The sequence below is a fragment of the Mytilus californianus genome, unplaced genomic scaffold, assembly GCF_021869535.1.
Source record: "Mytilus californianus isolate M0D057914Y unplaced genomic scaffold, xbMytCali1.0.p SCAF_8, whole genome shotgun sequence".
Taxonomy (NCBI): domain Eukaryota; kingdom Metazoa; phylum Mollusca; class Bivalvia; order Mytilida; family Mytilidae; genus Mytilus; species Mytilus californianus.
Genome location: NW_026262734.1, coordinates 46,237,520 through 46,252,558, shown reverse-complemented (window position 1 = coordinate 46,252,558; position 15,039 = coordinate 46,237,520). Strand labels below are relative to the sequence as shown.

The following is a 15,039-nucleotide window of genomic DNA, read 5'->3' as shown; positions in this document are numbered from 1 at the left end:
ACTTTTGTCGCAAAAGCGAGACATAGCGATCCTACATTCCATCGGTGGCGGCGGCGTCCACAAATATTCACTCTGTGGTTAAAGTTTTTCAAATTTTAATAACTTTCTTAAACTATCCTGGATTTCTACCAAACTTGGACAGAAGCTTGTTTATGATCATAAGATAGTATCCAGAAGTAAATTTTGTAAAAAAAAAATCCTGTTTATCCGTATTTTACTCATAAATGGACTTAGTTTTTCTGCCAGTTAACATTACATTCACTCTGTGGTTAAAGTTTTTCAAATTTTAATAACTTTCTTAAACTATCCTGGATTTGTACCATACTTGGACAGAAGCTTGTTTATGATCATAAGATAGTAATCAAAAGTAAATTTTGTTAAAAAAAAATCCTGTTATCTGTACTTTACTTATAAATGGACTTAGTTTTTCTGCCAGTTAACATTACATTCACTCTGTGGTTAAAGTTTTTCAAATTTTAATAACTTTCTTAAACTATCCTGGATATTTGTACCATACTTGGACAGAAGCTTGTTTATGATCATTAGATAGTATTCAAAAGAAAATTTTCCTGTTTATCCGTATTTTACTTATAAATGGACTTAGTTTTTCTGCCAGTTAACATTACATTCACTCTGTGGTTAAAGTTTTCAAAATTTTAATAACTTTCTTAAACTATCCTGGATTTGTACCAAACTTGGACATAAGCTTGTTTATGATCAAAAGCTAGTATCAAGAAGGAAATTTAAAAAAAAAAAAATATCCTGGTTTTCCGTATATTACTTATAAATGGACTTAGTTTTTCTTCCAGTTAACATTACATACAGTCTGCAGTTAAAGTTTTTAAAACATTATTAGATTCATAAACCATCCTGGATTCTTACCAAACTTGAACAGAAGCTTCTTACATTCAAAAGATAGTATCTAGAGGAAAATTTTTAATAATTATTTCCCCATTTTTGTTGAGCCTGCGACTAACAGCAAAAGTAGGCGAGACACTGGGTTCCGTGGAACCCTTACGAATTTTCTAGTAAATTATGTGAAAGTTAGCTTTTTAGTCCACTCCTCTATATTCATAGTAATTATATGGTTCAGTGATTAGTAGAGATTATGAAGTAAGTGACACATGGTATCCACTCCTATATAGTATATATATATATGCATTTACTGTATTTGAAAGCCCATCTAATTGCTGTCTTTTCGTTTAGTTTAAACATATTTTATTGTTCAAAACGAAGAGAACGATTAGACACAAGTGGTTCGTTTATTTGGCAGCATTTTGGCCTCAATGTAGGCACATCATATCTCTGTGTTAACATTTATATAATCAAAAGCAAAAAGTAGCTGAATGGAAAATTATTGGTTTTAAACTTCTATAAGCATGTTATTTCTGAATATATTTTTCTAATAACTCATGCATGTATGATGTATGATTTCCCCTGTCCATTTTCAGTATTAAATTATGCATTTAAAAACATCTTATAAAAAATAATTAATACTTGACAGTTTTTATGCCCCCCCCCCCCCCCCCCCCCCCCAACTGATGGGGCATATTGTTTTACCCCTGTCCGTCTGTCCGTCCGTCCCATTATGGGTGTATAGTTATTTTAGATAACTCCTCCTACCGTTTGAATGCTAGGAAGTTTTCACTTTGCTGGCTGTTTGTACATATATTGAAGGTGTGCATGTGGTCAGGGTTTTGATTTTTATTAATATTTGCTCTTTAGGGAGATAGTTGAACTTTGTCATTTTTGGGAGTATTTACTTGCATAAGAGGTGCATAGCGTTTCCGGATAACTCCTCCTACAGTAAACCATAGACCTATGTGCTCCCATGCTCAACTTTGTGTATTTTAAAATAACACTTTGCATCTGCATCTGCAGGGGCATCAATTGTGTCTCCCAGACACAATAATATCTCAAAGAAAGTCCTACATTGACTTTGTTACTTCAGAGTGGAGTGCGGGGGCATCACTTTGTCTAGTTTTATTTAATTAGAACAGTTTTAATGTAAAGAGAATGTTTTCTTTATGTGGAATGATAACGTTTTTATGCCCCCGCCCAAGGCAAGGGGGCACTAAGTGTTACCCCTGACCGTTGTCCTTCCATCATTCCGTCCATCCTATTTTCGTTTCAGCACTCTAACTTAAGTTTGCATCTTGCAATTTTTTTGAAACTCAAAACTAGCAGACATAGTTTGAATTTGGGCAGAGAGTCACTTACCTTTTTAGAGTTATGCCCCTTTTAACTTAGAAAATTTCAAAGCTTGAGAGGGGGCATTCGTGTACTCAGACACATTCTTCTTTTATTTTTATGAAATTTAGATGCAAGTAGAATGTTTCTTTATATTTTTCATCTGCTAAAAAATTATGTGAAATATTTTTAAAACAGGATAATTATTACTAGTGAACTTGTCAACTCCAGCTGACTGGTAGCGGTTATATATTTTTATGACGACAAATATTTATTTTTAGGTATCTGTCATTGCTCAATCCAAATGTATAGACTTATCCAGTAACATGTTTTATATGGAATTTTTCCACTGGACCACTCCAACTAATGATAGAGACAACTTAAGGTAAATTTAGGCAACAGCAGTTTACCCCGATGTTCAAATCTCATAAATCGATTTAGAAGTTACAAATCAAAGTAAGAAACAAAAATGAGGGAATCACTTCAAAAAAGAGCAAGACAGGTAAACGTCTTCTACTATGTATGCATCACCGCATGCAAATCCACACTCAGTCAAAATGTCAGTCTGGAATAGGACTTTATTTCTTGGAAAAAATAGATAAATTTAGTCTTTACATATTAAATATATTCTTATATTCACTGTAATTTATAACTTCAGTTCTTAATTCATTTTTCGGCATTGAATATTTTATTTGGACTTGAGCTTTGTACATCTGTGCAGTGTAGCAGAGAATATGATTTAAAAGACTTATATTTATTTCAATTTCTGCCATTTATGGGAAAATGATTCCCAAATATCCTTTGTTGATCGATTTCAATTTTTGAAGTTTATGGAAATGATTGGTTGGTTATGTAATAAGAATTTGTAGTTTCAAAATTTTCACATAACAGATAGAAAATATACATTTCATTTCGTATTTATAAATGTCATGACAGTATCTGCCTTGGTATAAGTCAAGCAACACTAAAGAGATTTAGTAAACATTATTACATTCCTCTCCCCCACTCCAAAAAAAGAAAACACACACACCCACACACACACACACAAATAAATAGAACCATCCTCCTCCCCCAAAAATAAAAAACAAAAACAAACAAAAATAAGTAAAAAAAAAATATATAAAGAAGGAATTGATTACAGTATGTATATATTTCTAGTTACTGTATGGTCACTGTGAAGGCAGCTGTAGAATATATGAAGAATGCAAACTTTGATCATTTACAGAATCCTAAATCAAAGGTTCAGAAAGAGGTAAGTACTTCACTGATTTAGCTTTTATGAATGATGCATTTTGCAGTTCTTGTATTGAAAAAGATGTGTAAGTATGACAAATATGCCTCTGCCATAAGCAAATGAAAAAGAAAAGTCATTCAAAGGACTGTAATTAGACCAAAGTAGATTAAATGGAACTAAACAGACTTGGTATGTTACTCCCAAAAATTAGTAAGCTTGAAAAATATATTGGCAGGTGAATCAGAGGCACTAAATGAAGTAAAATTGAAGATAGGTTCATAAAAACAGTTACATTTTTGAATGTAATAAGAATGGCTAGTTAAATCTAATGAAATCAAGTTTGGACCTTTTCCAAAAAAAATATAAATCCATCTTAATATGTAACCATTTGCACCTTTAAAAATGGTTTCTCGGAAAAATTAAGTTTTCCTTGCTTATTAGTCCCCTACTGACGAAGTCGAAGGGGACTTTAGGTTTGTTTCTCTTCTTTTCCTCTAAAATTCATTGATCTAAAACCTTAGTATCTGCATTTCTATAATAACACCATTATTTCTCTTGTAGATCAGTATAGATGAATTATCTACATTTCTATAATAACACCTTTACTTCTCTTGTAGATGAGTATAGATGAATTATCTGCATTTCTATAATAACACCATTACTTCTCTTGTAGATCAGTATAGATGAACTATCTGCATTTCTTTAATAACACCATTATTTCTCTTGTAGATCAGTATAGATGAACTATCTGCATTTCTATAATAACACCATTATTTCTCTTGTAGATCAGTATAGATGAACTATCTGCATTTCTATAATGACACCATTATTTCTCTTGTAGATCAGTATAGATGAACTATCTGCATTTCTATAATAACACCATTATTTCTCTTGTAGATCAGTATAGATGAACTATCTGCATTTCTATAATAACACCATTATTTCTCTTGTAGATCAGTATAGATGAACTATCTGCATTTCTATAATAACACCATTATTTCTCTTGTAGATCAGTATAGATGAATTATCTACATTTCAATAATAACACCATTACTTCTCTTGTAGATCAGTATAGATGAATTATCTACATTTCTATAATAACACCATTACTTCTCTTGTAGATCAGTATAGATGAATTATCTACATTTCTATAATAACACCATTATTTCTCTTGTAGATCAGTATAGATGAATTATCTACATTTCTATAATAACACCATTATTTCTCTTGTAGATGAGTATAGATGAATTATCTGCATTTCTATAATAACACCATTATTTCTCTTGTAGATGAGTATAGATGAATTATCTACAAATAACACCATTACTTCTCTTGTAGATCAGTATAGATGAATTATCTACATTTCTATAATAACACCATTATTTCTCTTGTAGATCAGTATAGATGAATTATCTGCATTTCTATAATAACACCATTATTTCTCTTGGAGATCAGTATAGATGAATTATCTTCATTTCTATAATTACACCATTATTTCTCTTGTAGATCAGTATAGATGAATTATCTGCATTTCTATAATAACACCATTATTTCTCTTGTAGATCAGTATAGATGAATTATCTGCATTTCTATAATAACACCATTATTTCTCTTGTAGATCAGTATAGATGAATTATCTTCATTTCTATAATAACACCATTATTTCTCTTGTAGATCAGTATAGATGAATTATCTACATTTCCATAATAACACCATTATTTCTCTTGTAGATGAGTATAGATGAATTATCTACAAATAACACCATTACTTCTCTTGTAGATCAGTATAGATGAATTATCTACATTTCTATAATAACACCATTATTTCTCTTGTAGATCAGTATAGATGAATTATCTACATTTCTATAATAACACCATTACTTCTCTTGTAGATCAGTATAGATGAATTATCTACATTTCTATAATAACACCATTATTTCTCTTGTAGATCAGTATAGATGAATTATCTACATTTCTATAATAACACCATTATTTCTCTTGTAGATGAGTATAGATGAATTATCTGCATTTCTATAATAACACCATTATTTCTCTTGTAGATGAGTATAGATGAATTATCTACAAATAACACCATTACTTCTCTTGTAGATCAGTATAGATGAATTATCTACATTTCTATAATAACACCATTATTTCTCTTGTAGATCAGTATAGATGAATTATCTGCATTTCTATAATAACACCATTATTTCTCTTGGAGATCAGTATAGATGAATTATCTTCATTTCTATAATTACACTATTATTTCTCTTGTAGATCAGTATAGATGAATTATCTGCATTTCTATAATAACACCATTATTTCTCTTGTAGATCAGTATAGATGAATTATCTGCATTTCTATAATAACACCATTATTTCTCTTGTAGATCAGTATAGATGAATTATCTTCATTTCTATAATAACACCATTATTTCTCTTGTAGATCAGTATAGATGAATTATCTACATTTCCATAATAACACCATTATTTCTCTTGTAGATGAGTATAGATGAATTATCTACAAATAACACCATTACTTCTCTTGTAGATCAGTATAGATGAATTATCTACATTTCTATAATAACACCATTATTTCTCTTGTAGATCAGTATAGATGAATTATCTACATTTCTATAATAACACCATTATTTCTCTTGTAGATCAGTATAGATGAATTATCTACATTTCTATAATAACACCATTATTTCTCTTGTAGATCAGTATAGATGAATTATCTACATTTCTATAATAACACCATTACTTCTCTTGTAGATCAGTATAGATGAATTATCTACATTTCAATAATAACACCATTACTTCTCTTGTAGATCAGTATAGATGAATTATCTACATTTCTATAATAACACCATTATTTCTCTTGTAGATCGGTATAGATGAATTATCTGCATTTCTATAATAACACCATTATTTCTCTTGGAGATCAGTATAGATGAATTATCTTCATTTCTATAATAACACCATTATTTCTCTTGTAGATCAGTATAGATGAATTATCTACATTTCTATAATAACACCATTATTTCTCTTGTAGATGAGTATAGATGAATTATCTACAAATAACACCATTACTTCTCTTGTAGATCAGTATAGATGAATTATCTACATTTCTATAATAACACCATTATTTCTCTTGTAGATCAGTATAGATGAATTATCTACATTTCTATAATAACACCATTATTTCTCTTGTAGATCAGTATAGATGAATTATCTACATTTCTATAATAACACCATTACTTCTCTTGTAGATCAGTATAGATGAATTATCTGCATTTCTATAATAACACCATTATTTCTCTTGGAGATCAGTATAGATGAATTATCTTCATTTCTATAATAACACCATTATTTCTCTTGTAGATCAGTATAGATGAATTATCTACATTTCTATAATAACACCATTATTTCTCTTGTAGATGAGTATAGATGAATTATCTACAAATAACACCATTACTTCTCTTGTAGATCAGTATAGATGAATTATCTACATTTCTATAATAACACCATTATTTCTCTTGTAGATCAGTATAGATGAATTATCTACATTTCTATAATAACACCATTATTTCTCTTGTAGATCAGTATAGATGAATTATCTACATTTCTATAATAACACCATTACTTCTCTTGTAGATCAGTATAGATGAATTATCTACATTTCAATAATAACATCATTACTTCTCTTGTAGATCAGTATAGATGAATTATCTACATTTCTATAATAACACCATTATTTCTCTTGTAGATCAGTATAGATGAATTGTATTACTTCTCTTGTAGATCAGTATAGATGAATTATCTACATTTCTATAATAACACCATTATTTCTCTTGTAGATCAGTATAGATGTATTGTATTATTTCTCTTGTAGATCAGTATAGATGTATTGTATTATTTCTCTTGTAGATCAGTATAGATGTATTGTATTATTTCTCTTGTAGATCAGTATAGATGTATTGTATTATTTCTCTTGTAGATCAGTATAGATGAATTAATGAAAAGAACTAGGGATACTTCTTTAAAAGATGACATAAGAAATGTAAAAGTAGAAACGGTTCAGGAGAGATTCAGGAAGAACTCCAGTAGTAACATTGATAATAAACTAGATTCCATATCAAAAGTTCTGGAGGAATCATCTCAAGAATGGGCACAAACAAAGCAGAAAGGAGCTAATAGTATATTTGGAGGTATAGTTTGTTGTCTTCTTAATCCGAGATGCAAGGGAGAGGTATTATTTTTGTGGATCTAAGTTGTTTTCAACAGACATAAATTTCACTTATTTCTTACTTGGGTAAAAGTGTCATTATATTTTGGGCTAAATTTCATTATGCTTTGGTTTAAATGTCATTATGCTTTGTTTTTTTTTTTGTCATTATAGGCCCATCTGTTACAGGATGTTTTTGGATGCACCACTTTCCATTTGTCCATCTGTTTGTCTGTCGTCCATCTATCCTCCCTCCCCACTTCATACAAAAGCTAGAAAATGCTTTGATCCAATTTTATGAACTTGTATAATATTTGGATTAGTGGATAACAGCTCTCGTTTGATTACGAACATTTTTGGATTTGTAGTTCCTGACTTATGGGACTTTAACCATCAGGTTGAAGTAAATTTTTTTGACATGTCACACCTCTACACAACTTGAGTATGGTCAGATTGATTAACTTGAAACTAGACTTTTTGTTGGGATAGGTAAAAGTTAGCTACCTTCCAACTTTGAAAGTTTCAAATTTTTCATTCCAAAATCTGGGACTTTACTCTTCAGATTTAATGCTATTTTTCACATTTTTACACTAGCTAAGTTTGTGTGTATAATTTTACTCCAAACTTTACAGCATTGTTTGGATGAGTGAAGATAAATTTCTTTTTGATTTTGAAAACATTTTGATTTCCTTTTCCAGAGTTATGAGACTTTAATCATCAGAGTAAAGAAAATTTGTTCAAATATTGTGCATAAGCTCGAGTAATTGGGGATCACTTTACCTTAAACTTTATTTGATTTTGAAAAAAATTGGATTTGTTTTTCCAGAGCTATGGGACTTCACTTGATTATAGCAAAACTGTGGAGTTATTAATGTTTGTAGTATTCTAATTTTTTGTGGGTGGAGGAAAATTTTTGACAAAATACAAATGTACAGTTACTTTGATAGTAGCAAATGATGAAACCACAAAATTAAGAAACCTCCAAATGTGTTTTTTTTTTACCTCCTATGATTAAAGTTGATGCTTTACCTCCTATGATTAAAGTTGATGTAAATGAAAATATATGAATCCACAGTAATACAATAAACAAAAAAAGTGCTATTTCATCTGACACAACTTTAAACATCATTTTCAAAAGAAATAAAAAAAAAATGTTTGTTGACATCTATTTAAACACTTAATTATTTTCTCTTCAGAGAGTTACCAACAGCTAAAGAAGACTGTACCTGATATTGTTCCTACTCAGGACCCCCGCCGAAAGAAAGAGCAGTTAGGGTAAGTGTGGGTAGAATATATTAACTTCTTGTTATTTCAGTATATAGTATAATTATATTTTTGAATAAACCATAGATCTACCCTGTAAATAAGAAAAAAACCATAACATGGAAAAATATGAAAAATTATGACTTTTTGGTATACATGAAAAGATATAAAAATACTAATATTATGAAAGAAATCTAATTTCTGAATGTTTTTATACGACCGCAAAAAAATTTTGCGGTCGTATATTGGTATGACGTTGGCGTCGTCGTCGTCGTTCGAAGACACATTGGTTTTCGCACTCTAACTTTAGTTTAAGTGAATGGATCTCTATGAAATTTTACCATAAGGTTCAATACAACAAAAGGAAGGTTGGGATTGATTTTGGGGCTTATGGTACCAACAGTTAAGGAATTAGGGGCCAAAAAGGGGCCAAAAATAAGCATTTTTCTAGTTTCATGATAATAACTTGTGTGTAAGTGTATAGATCTTTCTGAAATTGTACTACAAGGTTCCATATCACAAAGGGAATGCTGGGATTGATTTTGGGGGTAATTGCCTCCAAATTTTAGGAATTAGGGGCCAAAAAAGGGGCAAAAAACAAGCATTTTTCTAGTTTCATGACAATAACTTGTGTGTAAGTGTATGGATCTTTCTGAAATTGTACTACAAGGTTCCATATCACAAAGGGAAAGCTGGAATTGAGTTTGGGGGTAATTGCCCAAAACATTTAGGAATAAGGGGCCAAAAAGGGGCCAAAAATAAGCATTTTTCTAGTTTCCAGACAATAACTTGTGTTCAAGTGTATGGATATCTCTGAAATTGTACTGCAAGGTACCAAACCACAAAGGGAAGGCTGGGATTGATTTTGGGGGTAATTGCCTCAAAATTTTAGAAATTAGGGGCCAAAAAGGGGAAAAAAACAAGCATTTTTCTAGTTTCAGGACAATAACTTGTGTGTAAGTGTATGGATCTTTATCAAATTGTACTACAAGGTTCCATATCACAAAGGGAAAGCTGGGTTTGAGTTTGGGGTTAATTTCCCTAAACATTTAGGAATTTGGGACCAAAAAGGGGCCTAAAAACAAGCATTTTTCTAGTTTCCAGACAATAACTTGTGTTCAAGTGTATGGATCTCTCTGAAATTGTACTGCAAGGTACCATACCACAAAGGGAAGGCTGGGATTGATTTTGATGGTAATTGCCTCAAAATTTTAGGAATTAGGGGCCAAAAAGGAGCAAAAAACAAGCATTTTTCTAGTTTCGGGATAATAACTTGTGTGTAAGTGTATGGATCTTTATGAAATTGTACTACAAGGTTCCATATTACAAAGGGAAAGCTGGGTTTGAGTTTGGGGGTAATTGCCCTAAACATTTAAGAATTTGGGACCAAAAAGGGGCCTAAAAACAAGCATTTTTCTAGTTTCCAGACAATAACTTGTGTGTAAGTGTATGGATCTTTATCAAATTGTACTACAAGGTTCCATATCACAAAGGGAAAGCTGGGTTTGAGTTTGGGGGTAATTTCCCTAAACATTTAGGAATTTGGGACCAAAAAGGGGCCCAAAAAACAAACATTTTTCTAGTTTCCAGACAATAACTTGTGTTCAAGTGTATGGATCTCTCTGAAATTGTACTGCAAGGTACCATACCACAAAGGGAAGGCTGGGATTGATTTTGATGGTAATTGCCTCAAAATTTTAGGAATTAGGGGCCAAAAAGGGGCAAAAAACAAGCATTTTTCTAGTTTCAGGATAATAACTTGTGTGTAAGTGTATGGATCTTTATGAAATTGTACTACAAGGTTCCATATTACAAAGGGAAAGCTGGGTTTGAGTTTGGGGGTAATTGCCCTAAACATTTAGGAATTTGGGACCAAAAAGGGGCCTAAAAACAAGCATTTTTCTAGTTTCCAGACAATAACTTGTGTTCAAGTGTATGGATCTCTCTGAAATTGTACTGCAAGGTACCATACCACAAAGGGAAGGCTGGTATTGATTTTGATGGTAATTGCCTCAAAATTTTAGGAATTAGGGGCCAAAAAGGGGAAAAAAACAAGCATTTTTCTAGTTTCAGGATAATAACTTGTGTGTAAGTGTATGGATCTTTATGAAATTGTACTACAAGGTTCCATATTACAAAGGGAAAGCTGGGTTTGAGTTTGGGGGTAATTGCCCTAAACATTTAGGAATTTGGGGTCCAAAAAGGGGCCTAAAAACAAGCATTTTTCTAGTTTCCAGACAATAACTTGTGTTCAAGTGTATGGATCTCTCTGAAATTGTACTGCAAGGTACCATACCACAAAGGGAAGGCTGGGATTGATTTTGAGGGTGATGAATCATAAGGGGGTTCAAAAAATTTTGGGGAGGGATTTTTTTTCCTTTTTTTCCTTTTTTTTTTCCTTTAAAATTTTCCATTTTAAATTGGTTATTTCTGATTTATATATAAAAGCAAATAATAATGATATGGTTTGAATAGGTAAATTAAAAAATTTTAAGTTCTTGGACCACATTCATTCTGTGTCAGAAACCTATGCTGTGTCAAATATTTAATCACAATCCAAATTCAGTGCTGTATCAAGCTTGAATGTTGTGTCCATACTTGCCACAACTGTTCAGGGTTCGACCTCTGCAGTTGTATCAAGCTGCGCCCAGCGGAGCATTTTATTTGAAAATTAGATCTGGATTAAAAAAAAAATTATACTGGGCCAGTATCAGTTACCTTCAATCATGTTAATTGCTCTTATATACAGTGAAAATCTGGTTCCTAGTGTGCTGATTTTTGCTTGAAATTTTATGGCTATGGATGTTTGTCAAATGAATTAACAATATCGTCATTCCGTCCATAAACTCTGAATTTCTCAGACTTTTGCTCAATCTGAACTGCTCTTGAATTTATGTCACTTTTAAGTCAACAAGTAACATTTCATTGAAGGGGATCGTAGAAATTGATTTAAGAATTAATAAACTTTTTATGCCCCCGCCGTGGCGGTGGGGGCATTAAGTTTTACCCTTGTCCGTCTGTACGTATGTACTAACGTACGTACGTCCGTCCGTACGTCCCAAAATTGGTTTCCGTTCTCTAACTTGAGTTTGCCTCAACCAAATGTTGTGAAACTTATACACAATGCTTATAACCACAAAACACAGATCAAGTTTGAATTTTGGTGGCGTCACTTTAACCGTTCTAGAGTTATGCCCCTTTATAAATGGAAAAATTGCAAAATATTTAGTTTCCGTTCTCTAACTTCAGTTTGCCTCAACCAAATGTTATGAAACTTATATACAATGCTTATTATCACAAAACACAGATCAAGTTTGAATTTTGGTGGCGTCACTTTAACCGTTCTAGAGTTATGCCCCTTTATAAATGAAAAAATTGCAAAATGTTTAGTTTCTGTTCTCTAACTTAAGTTTGCCTCAACCAAATGTTATGAAACTTATACACAATGCTTATTACCACAAAACACAGATCAAGTTTGAATTTTGGTGGCGTCACTTTAATCGTTCTAGAGTTATGCCCCTTTATAAATGGAAAAAATTGCAAAATTTTTATTTTCTTCTAAATATCAAGTTTTTTTTAAAATTGGAGTTATCTTCCTTTGTCCATGATTATAGTTGAATCAACTACTATCAATGCTTTATACAATGCAATGTTTAATTTTGACTTCCACTGATAAAACACAGATCAAGTTGAATTTGGGTAGTGTCACTTTAACCATTATTGAGTTATGGCCCTTTATAAATAGAAAAATTGCTGAATTTTTAGTTTCTGTTCTCTACTTAAGTTAGCCTCAACCAAATGTTATGAGACTTACACACAAAACTCAGATCAAATTCAAATTTGGGTAGGGTCACTTTTACTGTTCTTCAGTTATGTCCCTTTATAACTATATGATATGCAAGCGGGGGCATCATCTGTGTCCACATGTGGACACTATCCACATTTATTTATTCCTTTGAAGGAAATTTTATGTTCAAAGTAAGATTTGCAATTACTTTATTTGAAATCGGTCAGTTTTCTAAAATCGAGGGCGTCATAAAGGGATGACATCATATCCCTGAACACAGATCATCCCACGATGTGGTAAAAAAAAATCGCTATTTCCAAGTCTTGATTGGATCAAACAAAACCAAGTTTTTAAAAATTAAGAGTATTTTTATGACGATAATAGCAGTATGCTGTATTTATGCAACGTGTCTGTTATTGCATAAAAAACAAGGTGACAGTAACTGGTCCTTGGTCAGTAGGCTTGGAACAAAGTTTTGAGTAATTAGAAATAGAGAGAAAAATTAACTTTAAAACTGTGACAGTGAGAGATTACTGTAAATTCAAAAATAAATATGACAATGAATATTGCAGCAATAGAAACTTTCATTTTAACTTTAACTTGTAATTATCTGCAACAGTATATACAGAAATCACAATAGTAGCCTTGCATTATTATTGTTTGTCAAAGATTTTCACCATAAGTATTAATTATGAATTTGAAATCTTATAGTGTAGTATTGGAAGGTTTCAAATAAATATCATTTATTTTCATTTTTATATATTAATTGGGCTAAGCAGGATTCATTTCTTTTATTTTTCAGAGATTTCTTGAGCTCATTACAAGATGACCCATTTGATATGTCATTTGGAAAACAGTCATGACAGTTTTTGACCTAATAGAAAAGCAATCTGTGAAAATAACTGTTTTTTTTTTATGCAAGTTATATGCAATGAATAATTTTTATGACACATTTTTTGTAATATGTGCATATGTAGTGATTTTCATTCAAATTTTAAAATTGCTATATTGGTTTTAACTTATGTTAAAACATTTAATTTTCACAAAATATCTATGTATTATTTTTGAATAATTAGCTTGTCATCAAGGTAATGAAATTTGGCAGGTGATTTACTTTAATTTCTTTAATTCTTAGCCAATTTAAACTTTCGGCTGCCAGTTGATTTTATTTTTATAATCATGGTTAGATTCATTTGATCTCATTTGATTCTGAATTGGCCAATATTCAATTATGAAGTCAAATTTTCATGCTTTCCTCTGATGTAGCTTTTGTGACTTCACCAAAAAGTCTAAAGGGAGTTCTCTTACGGTTGTGACCTTTTATCTATGTCCCAGTGGACTTGTTTTCAGGTGCAAAAGACAAGAATAATATTTCTCTGACTTTTTCTTTTTTTTACACAAAAGATAATTTTTACCATAAAAAGGATTGTTTACTATTATATTGCAATTAAATAGCAAGAGTTGATATCAAGCAATATTATATATGGTTTGATGTTTCTTGTTTCTCATTGGTTTATTTGATCATGTGTTTCCCAAATTGAATATATTTTGTATTTTTTAACTATTTTGACATATTGACTCGACGTTACTTCTTTTAAAAATGATATTGGCGCCATGTTACTAAAAATAGTAACATCGAGTCAATATCATTTCCCAAAATAGTAACATCGAGTCAATATCATTTTCAAACTTACACTATTTACATATGTAATATATAAATTAAGGACTTACACTCAGTCAATACGTTATATATGTACCTGTTAGATTATATTGAACCTCGGTCAATATATTCTGAACAGGTCCATATATAACGTATTGACCTCGTCAAAAGTCCATAATTGATAAATATTCAATTCTCACTTATTGTGAAACCTATAATTATATTGCTTGATACTGACATAATGTATTTGTCAGTTTATAAAGATCTCTTGCATAAGTTATTCATAACGGGTCAGTATCCATAAATATATAGGATCTTTTAAGTTTTTTAGTCAAATATTGGTGGTAGCATTTTGTTTTTAAATCATTTATGTTAAATCTTACATATGATTATATTTAATGATCACTTGTTTTTACAACTGGTAATATATTGATATTTACTTATAATTTGCTTTATTTGTTAAGTTTAGTATTAGAATAGTTGTCACAAATAAAAATGTTGAGAAATAGTGTACATGTTTGTTCTCATGATACATCTTCACACATCATTAACGGGTTTTACCTTAGTTGTTTTTGTTATGGCAACATGCAGAAGCAAGGGAGTATATAAAAGTTCATTCTGATATATGGTACCAAGCCTCATATTCATATATATCAAATAGCTCCTATAAGTAGTTATT

General features: G+C 30.9%; 1 protein-coding gene across 1 annotated transcript in view; it reads left to right on the top strand.

Moving 5' to 3' along the window:
• The window catches only part of LOC127711131 (ankyrin repeat domain-containing protein 27-like), a 35,225-nt gene extending 20,356 nt beyond the window's left edge, over nt 1–14,869 (top strand). Inside the window, exons 15-19 of the mRNA XM_052217083.1 lie at nt 2,472–2,575; nt 3,349–3,442; nt 7,423–7,633; nt 8,847–8,925; nt 13,503–14,869. Of these exons, the coding sequence (XP_052073043.1) occupies nt 2,472–2,575; nt 3,349–3,442; nt 7,423–7,633; nt 8,847–8,925; nt 13,503–13,563 (549 nt within the window). The 3' untranslated portion in view covers nt 13,564–14,869. The remainder of the gene's footprint in view (nt 1–2,471; nt 2,576–3,348; nt 3,443–7,422; nt 7,634–8,846; nt 8,926–13,502) is intronic.
• The last annotated feature ends 170 nt before the right edge of the window (nt 14,870–15,039 follow it).